Source organism: Prionailurus viverrinus, chromosome B4, assembly GCF_022837055.1.
Source record: "Prionailurus viverrinus isolate Anna chromosome B4, UM_Priviv_1.0, whole genome shotgun sequence".
Taxonomy (NCBI): Eukaryota; Metazoa; Chordata; class Mammalia; order Carnivora; family Felidae; genus Prionailurus; species Prionailurus viverrinus.
In genome coordinates, this window is record NC_062567.1 from 128,317,130 (window position 1) to 128,328,248 (window position 11,119).

General features: G+C 59.4%; 1 protein-coding gene across 3 annotated transcripts in view; it reads left to right on the forward strand.

The window, feature by feature from the left end:
* The window catches only part of CSF2RB (colony stimulating factor 2 receptor subunit beta), a 24,308-nt gene extending 13,452 nt beyond the window's left edge, over positions 1-10,856 (forward strand). For 2 of the 3 annotated variants that reach the window (XM_047866972.1, XM_047866971.1), the window contains 10 exons: positions 827-978; positions 1,061-1,229; positions 1,816-1,951; positions 2,127-2,284; positions 3,434-3,573; positions 4,566-4,728; positions 5,808-5,898; positions 6,108-6,165; positions 7,051-7,154; positions 7,751-10,856. In XM_047866972.1, the coding sequence (XP_047722928.1) occupies positions 827-978; positions 1,061-1,229; positions 1,816-1,951; positions 2,127-2,284; positions 3,434-3,573; positions 4,566-4,728; positions 5,808-5,898; positions 6,108-6,165; positions 7,051-7,154; positions 7,751-8,855 (2,276 nt within the window). In that variant the 3' untranslated portion in view covers positions 8,856-10,856. The remainder of the gene's footprint in view (positions 1-826; positions 979-1,060; positions 1,230-1,815; positions 1,952-2,126; positions 2,285-3,433; positions 3,574-4,565; positions 4,729-5,807; positions 5,899-6,107; positions 6,166-7,050; positions 7,155-7,750) is intronic. The other variant, XM_047866973.1, reaches the window with a different exon arrangement.
* The last annotated feature ends 263 nt before the right edge of the window (positions 10,857-11,119 follow it).

Consider the following 11,119-nt stretch of genomic DNA (forward strand, 5'->3'; position numbering starts at 1 on the left):
GCTCAGCATTCAGACACAGAAGCTTCGGGAAGGCGGGAGCCGTGCCATTCGTTAATGACTATGCTCGCCCAACAGACACACGTTTGCTGTTGGTTGACGGAATGCCTTCTTGAAAAGTCTGTGAAGGTTGCCTACATGTATTTATTCGTGGGTTCATTCATCCTTCATTCACTTTGTCCCCCAAATTCACTGAACCACTAATCGCAGGCCATGGGGGTAGGGAAGGGTGTGGAGGGCCGAACCCGGCCACCCATAAGCTCCTGACTACTTGGAAAGGCAGAAAAGGAGACACATAAATGCCCCAGGGCTCTAAGGCCCATACAACGGGCTGTGGTGAGACAGGAAGAGGGGCAAGGGATTCTGCCCAAGGGGATGGGGGCATCCAAGAAAGTTCTAGAAAAGGAGACATTTATGCTGGGCTCTGAGAGGAGCAGGATCCTGGGCAGGTGGAAAGAGGAGGAGGATGGACAGCATCGCGGGGAGTAACATGAGCCACAGCGCCCTCTGCTGGGAAGGGGCCAAACAGGCCGCGAGGTGGGCAGAGGGGACCGGAGGCTCCATTCGGAGGAACTTCACTGGCCGCACCTTTCCCGGAGCTTGTGTGATATACGCCCAGAAATCTGCGCGGCTTTCATTCATGTTCACAGTGAACCCCCACAGTTTGGCAGGTGAAGGGCCTGAGGCCCACAGAGGAAAGGGGTCTTGTCCAAGGCTGCTCAGCGGGTAGGACGGCACTCAGCCTGGGGCCCCAGTCCCCCCCCACACAAAACGTGCCGCCCTATAGTTATCCAGCCCCTTCTGAGCCCTTGACCGCCCCTTCCTCCAGTGCAGGCCCCTGCACCCAAAGACCTCCAGATCACCGCTGTCGGGGACCGTTTCCTGCTGACCTGGAGGGTGGCCCCTCCGGGTTCCCAGAGCCACTGGCTGTCAAACCTGGAGTACGAGGTGGTCTACAAGCGGCTTCAGGACTCCTGGGAGGTAGGGGCCATGGCCGGCTCTGCCCCAGCCGAGGGACCTGGCCCAGCTGGCACCTGTTCCATTAACCCCTCCCTCCCCGCAGGATGCCCCTACCCTCTACTGCAACTCCTCCCAGGCTGTCCTGGGGCCAGAGCACCTCCTTCCCAGCAGCACCTATGTGGCCCGAGTGCGCGCCCGCCTGGCCCCCAGCTCAGGGCTCTCGGGGCGGCCCAGCCAGTGGAGCCTGGAGATTCTCTGGCACTCCCAGACAGGTAACAAAGCCAAAATTGGGGCAATGCCCTCCTGAGGGGAGGGCGGCTCATTCAGCTTCCGGACAGAAAGAGTCCAGGGGTCCGTTCTGCGGGATTCCACAGATCTTCTGTAGCCTGTGTTCAGGATCGATACCCAGGGCGGACTCCATCCCTACTGTGGCTCTCCAGACACAGTGGCTGCGTCCCACCCACGGCTGGGCCCCAGCCTCTTCTGCGCACTTTCTGCGCCCACGTTACAGGGATAAGCATCACGGGCGGTGGCCGTGGCATTCTGAGCAGCTGTGTTTCCGTGAGCGCTATGCTGGGTGTGGACAAGTCAACATCATCGTGTTGCGTCTCCCCCCCCCCACCACCAACACTGAAACCAGACGCTCTCCCCAGGGTGCACAAGGGGGTAAGAGTGTTCGCAGAATTCACTCTCTGACCTGCGGACACACCGAGGGCAGGTTCAGGCTAATGCTAAGCCCTAGTTTTTCTGGTCCCAAAGCCCCACGATCTCTCTGAGATGAGGCTCACGGTAGGTCCCACTGAGAGCGAAGGAAGGAATGGAGGAGGGGAGGATAAAAGGAAGTGTCTCCCTTCCCAGGGGACAAGGCCCAGCCCCAGAACCTCCAGTGCTTGTTCGATGGGGCCGCCGTGCTCAGCTGCTCCTGGGAAGTGTGGTCCGAGGTGGCCAGCTCAGTCTCCTTCACCCTCTTCTACAAGCCCAGCGCCAGTGCAAGGTAAGCGTCCTCTCCTCCCCCCACCACCCGCCCTTCCCTCCCCTCGACACCACCTGTGTCCTTCAGACCTCCCCCTGACCCTGGGATGCCCCAGTGGAAGCCATGGCTCATCCCGAGGTTGCCTCCCTCCCATGGCCCCTGCCTCCCTCTCCCTCACCTGCACCGTGATCCTCAGGGAGGAGGAGTGCTCCCCGGTGCTGAAGGAACAGCTCCCCGGCCTCTTGGTCCAGCACCGATGCCAGATTCCCGTGCCTGACCCCAGGAACCACAGCCAGTACGCCATCTCTGTTCGGGTGAAGGAGGAGGAGAAGTTTATAAAGAGCTCAGACCACAGTGAGTTCGCCCCCAGCCTTGCGCGCAGGCCCCCTTGCCACAGTCCTGTCTCGTCGCGTAACCCACGCAAACTCAGGACTCCCTGTGGCCCAGTCTTCACGTTGGTCACTGTCCACCAAACGCGGCCCAGCGAGCCAAGTGAACAAAAGTCTTTCTAACCTTGACGTTCTCAAGAAGCAAGGACACCGCGATGACAAGGGCAAATAACACGAAGGAAGGTTCCACTGATAGTTCCCAGGAGCACATCTCTAAAGCCTGTTTTCTCCGATTTCTTGAGCTCTGCATTCCTGTCCAACCCCGCAGCTCCTCTGAAGCCCCTTCTGCCAACTGTACCCCCCTAGACCTCCCCCCCAGACTCTCCCTTTCGTCCCCTGATTGGGTTTTTCGCTCTCCGATTTCCAAAGTCCTCCGCGCACTGATATTTTCAGGCTTCAGAATAGTTGAGCTGTGAGTTACTTCTTCAATCGGGGGGCTAGAACATGCGCAAATAAATGGTAGCTCCTTGCGGGTCAATATCTCCGACTCCTCTTATGCAGCAAGAGTCCCATGCAAAGGAACCTCCTGCGTTGCTTCCTGAGGACCCAGGCTCTTCCATCCAGACTTCAGTGTTGGGGGGAGGCCACAGCCAATCTGTCTTGCTCACCCGGGTTGGAATCCACCACTCACTCTGGGGACACCGGGTTGTCATCTTTTCCTCCACCACTCGTTAGCTGCCTGGCCTTGGCAAGTTACCTAATCGTTCCGGGGCTCAGTTTCCCCGTCTGTGAAATGTGACGAGTTAATAGTACCTACCATGTTGGGTTGCTGTTAGAATCAAGTGAGGGATTCGCGCAGACTGAGCATGTATGACAATACCTGCGACATAGTTAATTCTCTAGACTAGGACGAATTAATAGTGTTTCTATTTTTACGTAAATGCTGGGCGTAGCCCGTGCTTTGGCTCACCTCCCTACAAAACGAGCCTATCTCAGCATCTCCCAAGAGGAGGGCCGCTCGGATCAAAGTGGATAGTGTGGCAAAGTGAGGTGCAAGGACCCCGAGAAGGGGTGGACCAGGAGAGAGAGCGCCTGTGACAAGCATGGGATGAAAAGAACGTTCCATCGGAGAAATGCTAGGAACAGCGTTCCCTAAAGGTTTCCCTCCCTCCAGTCCAGATGGCTCCCCCGACCCTCAATGTGACCAAGAGCAGAGACGGCTACGCCCTGTCCTGGACAACAGAGGAGATGCTTTACAAACACATAGGTCACACCTTCCAGATCCAGTACAAGAAAGACGCAGACTCATGGAAGGTGAGGGTCTATGCCCAGGAAGGGGTCTGGATTGGGGTAGGGGGGATGGGAGAAAACACGCAGGGGGGCGCCGACCTGCCAGGGGCCTGGCTCCCAGCAGGTGACCGGTCAGAGGAAGCGGCTGAGACTTCGCGGTCGTGGCCCTGTGTGGTCAGTTAGTTGGTCCTTGTCCTGTCCCGTGGCGGAGGTGCTAAAGTTCACAGGGGTGATGTGACATGACAGATTGACGATGGGACCCTGACTTGCCAAGGGGATGTAGGCGTCGGGACTCAGAGGGCTGAGAGGCAGCTGGGTGAAGGGTTTTCAAAAGTCAGGAGGGGATTCTTCTTCAGAGAAATCTCTGGAATGCAGATGTGCAGCTGCTGAGAGCAGAGCTGCTCTGATAAAGCAGGCAGGGCCCCGGCTCAGGGTTCGTTCTCTGGCCCCCACCCCCAGACGGCCCCCGGGCTGTGTGTGCAGCACCCGGGCTCCCCGCAGCCCCAGTCGGCAACCTCAGAGCCCGCCCCAGACCTTCAGGTCCGGAAGCAGGGAAACGGAAGCCAGGAGGGGTGCCGTCAGCGGTGGAGCTGGGAGTGGGGCCCCGGCTCGCAAACCCCGTCTTGGGGTCCAGTGATGCTGCCCTGCGTTCCTGGGCAGGCCATAACCGGCGTCCAGGCAGTCCCCGAGGAGCTCGGGGGTGGGCGGGGCAGTTTAGAGTGAGGGTGGCACACGCTGTGTCCTCAGGATTTCTGGGCCTCGGTGTTGTCCTATGTCGCAGGGGTGCGGCCCCCCCGTCCCGTCCAGAGTGCTCTGCCTCTGTGCGCCCTGGGGCAGGGCCCTCCATGGGGGGCAGGGAGGACTCAGATCTGGGGATGCAGCTGCGGCCGGGGCCTGACGGGACAGAAAAGCTGGGGCGCTGAGGTGGGAGGGGGTTGCGGCTGTGCCTCCCCCGACCCCGCACCAGGCAAGTAGCCTCAGCCTCAGCAGACCTGCTCACTCGCCTGTGCCCACAGGAGAGCAAGACGGAGACCCTCCAGAACTCCCACGTCATGTCACTGCCACCGCTGGAGCCCTTCACCAGGTACCAGGCGAGAGTGAGGGTCAGGCCCACCCCCAGCGGCTACAACGGGGTCTGGAGCCAGTGGAGTGAGGAGACCTTCTGGGACACGGAGTGGGGTAGGTGTCCCAGCTGCCCCCCCTTCCGGGTACAGCCCAGCTGGGCAGAGGACAAGCGAGATGTGAACACAGGGGTGTGACCCCACTCCACCCGAGTGTCCTTTCCTCCACATGTCACTAGTCACTGCAAAGCGACGCCTATGTGGCAGGTGAGGTCCTGAGAGCAGAGAAGAAGGGTCCTCCCTCAGACTGGCGCTTAGCCCTCTATTGATATGGCCCACGGTTTGTTCCATTAGCCTTGGTGACAGCCATCACCTAGTGACCACTCAGCATGCGTTTCCGGTTACCATGGTAGCAAACATCAGGAGCGATGGGCTGGGGCCTGGGATTGGAAGGGTTCGGTCTGATTTCTTAATCTCCCCCATTGCTGCTTCCAATGTCTCTCACCATTGGCCATAGTGGCCACCAGGAGACAAGTACCAGACTAGGTCCAGGAGGTGGTGGCAGAGAGAGGACCGAGGAGGTATTAGCAGCAGGGACCGCAGCCCCAGCCAGCCTTGCAGGGGGGGAGTCGCAGGGAGAGGGCCCCAATCAAGCGGAAAGGAGGACTGGACACCAGGCCTAAGGGAAGAGACCAAGAAAGTCCTGGAGGGGCCCAGCCTGTGAAGGGCTCAAGGCTGCCGGGCAGGCAGGAAGTTGGGGCTCCTGATGGGCCTTTATACCTGCTGATTCCTATATTAGCACGGCCTTCCCCATCTCCGCCTCTCCAAGCCTCCCTGTGCCTAGATGCTCAAGCTTATATGCTGCCTCCTACAGGAAGTCCCCTGTGATTGCCATGGGCTGGAGTCATGGCCCCGCCCCCCACCCCCATAACTCCTTCTGCTACTGGCAAGAATCTAACCCTCTGTGTCCTTCCCAGCACTTGAACATGGGGGTGGGGGAGGTCAGACCAATGCCCTCTTCGCCTATGTCTGGCCTCCCCCACCCACCCTGCAGGCCAAGGCAGTGAGTTTCTAGAGCGCTGCGCCTGCACAGAGCAGGGTCTGGGGGCACTCACCTGGCCTCAGCTCCTCCCCACCTCCTAAGCCTCCAGCTGTGTCCCTCCCCAGATGCTAATGTTCCTTTTTCCTTCCCGGAAGTCCTGCCCACGTGGGTCCTGGCTCTCATCCTGGTGTTCACCACGCTGGCCTTGCTCCCTGTCCTGCGCTTCTGTGGCATCTATGGGTACAGGTAAGGGGACTCTATGATGGGTGTGGGGGGGGGTACTCAGGAGCCCAGGGGGTGCCAGGGACCCCACAACTGGCTCCCTCTAGTCCCCACTCCGCACCCGCTCCCTGGGAAGCCTTGGCCACCTCCCACCTTCTCCCTGGGCCTCAGTTTCCTCTCTGCACGTGAGCATGGGGCCTCTGGCAGCGGTCACCTCCCTGGTGTCTCTCTAGGCTGAACCGGAAGTGGGAGGAGAAAATCCCAAACCCCAGCAAGAGCCACCTGTTCCAGGTAGGAGCGGACTGCGAAGGCGACCAGGGTGGTAGGGGCGCCTCACTCCTGCAGCCACGTCCCCGTCCCTATGTCTTCCCCGCCTTCCTGTGGCTTTGAGTGTGAAGCCGAGGTGGCCCAGGAAGGTGCCAGGAAGCTCTAAGAGGCAGGCCAGCCCCGGCAGGTTCAGCTCTGCAATCCTCTGGGCACCTGCAGGCTCCCAGGGCTGGCCCAGGGTGCAGGGCTCCCTCGGAGCCAGAGCCGGAGGCGGGAGTCGGGATGGCCTCGGGAAGGGGCTCAGTTCCGCGGGCGCAGGTGGGCTCACAAGAGGCAGAATGGCTTCCCTGAGGATGGGACAGCAGAGCTGAGCTTTGAAGGAGCCTGGGTGGGGCCAGGTGGGAAAGGCCACCGCAGACAGAAGGCCTGTGGAGGATGGGCACGGGACCCCCCTCATAAAAGGAGCCGAGGAGGGCAGGCAGCAAGGCTGGGGGCACATCCCAGATGCTGAGATGGACGCAAGGCAGGCGGTGGCACGTGGGTCACAGGAGCCCTTTGGTCCAGCAGGGCCAGCTTGCCCGGTGGCAGGGGGGTCCTCATGGCTACTGTGGGGGAAAGTAGGGTGTGAGTGTGGAGGCAGTGACACCCCAGATTAGTGAACTCGCAAGAAGAGGGTCCCCATCCTCAGACGCTCGAGGGCCTATGGGAAGTCCCAGCCCCTCTCTGGGCTTCTCCTTCCTGGTGTCAGGGGGCCCTGGCTGGTCCTGACCTTGCTGAGACTCCTTCCGTGTCTGGGGGGCTCGCTGTATCCCCTGTCATGCCCTGGCCTCCTCACCCCATCCCCACCCCCCACCTTCAGTTTCTCGGGCTCCCACACAGCCATGGCACAAGTGTCCTTTCTCTTTCCAGAATGGGAGTACCGGACTCGGGCTCCCAGGCAGCATGGCGGTACTCACCATCAGGAGCCCCTTGCACAAGGGGCCGAGAGGCAGCTACTTCCCTGAAATGGAGGGGTGAGTGTCTGGGCACGGGGTCCCTAGGAGGTGGGAGGGTGGCCCCATCGTGCACCCTGGAGGCTCAGAGGAGGTGGCCTCTGGCCTGTGGCTCAGTATAGAGAGATCCGTGGGGGTCGGTGGCTCTAAAGCAAAAGACATACCCGTCAGACATCCGGAAGACTTTCCTGGTTCCCAGGTTAGGGAGGGCCATACCTTGGACTTGACCAGACGAGGAAGACCGGAGCAATGACCTCTCCCTGCCCTACTGGCCAGGCAGACCCCACACTGGGGTGCTGATGGCACGGTGGGGGACGAAGGGACGAGGGCCTAACCGAGCCCTGGTCCCCAAAGCTGGGTGGATATCAAGGAACCTGGGGTGAGGGGACCACACCTGGCAGGGGAAGAGCTTGAACAAGAACATGGAGGCTGGGGGCGAGACCCACAAGGGCCACCCGATGTCCTCCCAGGCCCGCTCCCTGACCTTGCCCTGCTCTGTGCTCTCCCTGAGCTCCGGGTGGGGCCAGACCTTCACCCGACCCCGGCCCCTAGCCCCAGCATGAGCTGAAGTGGCTGCCCAGGGGACCCCAACGTCCCTGTGCCCGTTCTCCCCGCAGGGTGTTTCCCGCAGACTGCAGGCACAGCGAAGTGTCACCTCTCACCACAGAGGACCCGAAAGATGTGCACAGATCACCATGCGAGCCTGACACAGCTTCAGCCACTTCGGACCCGTGCACAGAGCGGCCCCCCAGCCCCCAACCAGGCCCGTCGGCCCCCGCGGGCAGGCCCGAGAGCCGGGTCTCCGGCTTCGACTTCAACGGCCCCTACCTGGGCCTACCCCGCAGCCACTCCCTGCCTGACGTGACGGGCCCCCCAGAGCCCCCACAGAGAGGCGTGAGCCAGAAGCCACAGCCTCCGGGGTCCCTGGAGTACCTGTGTCTGCCCGCGGGAGGACAGGTGCAGCTGGTTCCACTGGCCCAGGTGATGGCACAGGGCCGGGCCAAGGATTTGGAGAGGAACCCCGGTCCAGAGGCCGAAGGGAACCCCTCACCGGAGTCAGGGGCTGGCCTTGCCTCTCCTGTATACAGGCTGATGGTGGGCAGTCAGGGCCCAAAGGACAGGGCCCTCACGGCTCTGCCCACTGGCTCTGGGGACCCTGAGGATGGCGTCACGGCCTCTGGCTACGTCACCACCGCAGACCTGGCACTTCCCTGGCCCCCGGGGCTGCCATCTGCCTCCAAGGTCCACCCCCTGGACCTGCCCTCAGACCGGAACCACGGCCTCAGTCTTGGACCGGCCCGTAGGCTCTGTAGCGTCCCAGCCCCCACGAAGCCAGAAATCGAGGGCTATGTGGACATCCCTCTGACCCCAGGCCAGCCCCCCAAGTCCCCTCTGGGCAGTCCTGCCCCTCCTGCAGCCAGCAGCCCCATCCTGAGCCCAGGGGAGGTGGCCCCCAGCCCCCCACACCCCGAGGGGCTCCTGGTCCTGCAGCAAGTGGGCGACTACTGCTTCCTGCCTGGCCTGGGACCTGGCCCTCTCTCACCCTCTTCCCCAGGACCCTGTCCTGAGATCGGGGACCACGACCACATGTTCCAGGCCAAGAAGGCCCTGCGCCCCGCCATTCCCCAGGTGCCGGCCGTCAGGCATTTCAAAGCCCTAAAACAGCAGGACTACTTGTCGCTGCCCCCCTGGGATGTCAGCAGGCGGGGGGAGGTGTGCTGAGCCACCCCAGATCCCGGGGGGGGGGGGGGGGGCCACCTGCCCTCCCGCCACCTCCCGGCCCCTCCCACAGTCCCTTCCGCAAAGCCCAGGAGAAGCTTCTGTGTTGGAACAGATGACCCGGAAGTTAGTCGACCTCCAACCTTCTCACTTGACCTTCGGCCAAGGAATTCTGCCCCCACCGCCTCCCGATCTCTCTCTCAGACACACACACACACACACACACACATTTTTTTGTCCTGTTAACTTAATCTTAAGCTCCAGACTGTTAACGCTCTCTCTATATTCCATTTGCCCACTTTTTTTTTTTTTTTTTTTACCAGATTTCCTTGCTTTTGCCACTGTCTTCTTTCTCTTTCCACTGACTTATCATTCGAGTGAGCTTGAGGTCCGAGCTAAGCCCATCTTGAGAGGACACGTCTCGGTCAGAGCCTGTTCTGACGTTGACACGTCCGGTTGTGTTAAGGACTTGTGTCTGCAGCCTGGCCCTGGTAGGCGCGAATGCGTTTCCCCCACGGGGAGGGAAGAGACCCCCCCACCCCGTGAGGGTCCTGGGGGAGGGGTGAGGTGGGGAAGAGCAGTGTAGGACCGGCCTGCTTATGGCTGGCACTGCGGCCCCAGGCACTGTGGCAAAATACCAGCGTTGACGACGGTCACACCAAGCCATGGGGCAAGAGAAGAGTTGTTCTGAGCCCGTGGGAGCCCCTGCTGGGCCCACCGCTATGACTGGGGAGGTCGGGATGCAGGCCCCTGCCTCGAGTAGAGGCCACCCGCCCAAGTGAGGAATGTCCCAGCTGCCTGCTGGCCACAGCAGTCTCCCTCTATACCCGGGCTGGTGGGGCCTGCAGAAATCCAGAAGCAGAGGGGAGTCCTGAACCCACATACACTCTAGAAATGTTGGGAAAAACTGTTCAACAAAGGAAAAAAAGGAAAATGATCAAAGCCTTGTACACTTTGGGGCTTATAGTCAACGTGGCCCTCCTGGTCTCCCTCCAGAAAGACCTTACAGCCCCCACCCCCACTGGCCATGGACGAGGGGCTTTTGATCTATGTCTGGGCCTCCATGGAGGATTATGGCTTCTTAAAAATCTGTGCCTTTCTGATATGCAAAAACAAAAAAAAGGCATTAAATCGTTTAAATTTGCATTATTTGATAGCTATCAGGTTGCACATGTTTTCGTATTTCTTGGGCACTCCTATTTTGTTTTACAGGGCTAAGCCCACTAAGGACTTTGCTCTGTTGGGTGTTCATCCTTTTCTGATTAAGTTTTTAAAACTGTTTCCATGCGATCTTTCACGGACGGTGCACATTTTTTCCCCCCTAGTTTGTAGTGTGTCTTTTCGTTTCGTATGTGAGGCCCGTAGACGTACACGATGTCGACTTTTCCGCATTTCGGGTTAGAGTCGCCGGCTCCACTTTTGACATCAAATTTACAAAAGCCTTCGCCACTTCGAAATCACGTTTGTCCTAATTTATATTTTCACCAGTACTTTCTGAGTTTCAAGCTTTTCGCATCAAATCGTAATGACTTTGGAGTGGATGCGTGCGAAGGGGAGAACTGCCTGTATGTTTGCACCAAACCAGTGGCCTGGGTGTTCTTCCATCGTTTGCCGAAACACCCGTTCTTCGCCCATCCGACCGAAATGCTACTTTTATGATCTAGAAAGTGCCTGAGATACTTGGAATGTTCTAGCTTCGTAATGTTTTTTAAACAAGCGGCCAACCCGCTGTCCTTGTAACCTTTGTTCCCAAATCCCTGTTCATCACAAAAGTGTTTGTGGTCAGGGGGAAAGGAATTCTAAACAGCGTATATAATTCACCAATGGTGAAATTAACAACAAGACTTCAGGATATTCTAACGCGGAATCCTGTGTTACAGATGAACACGGCAGTCAGGCCTGCGTGGGTTAGAAAGAAGTCCAAGATGTGAATTTTGAGATGTGCAGATACTGTTAGCTGAAAAAAAAAAAATTGCAATAAAATGTGTTCGCTGTAAACCAAAACCCTTCGCTCGTGCGTATGTGTTGGAATTGTCAGGGGAGGGGTGCGGTTTGAAACCACAGTTGCATTAACGAGGGTAAATTCTGTGAAACAGAAGGGCCGTGGGTCTTTGAGACACCACGGCGAGTTTGGGGACAGTGTAGACAGACCAGGAATGCAGTGCCAGCAGGGTGGAGGTCCTCGGACAGCCCCGGAGGGAGCTGGGCTCTAAGCCGAGACCTCCTGTCCCCGGAACTGTTGCGAGCCAGCCCGGAGGGGAGAGACC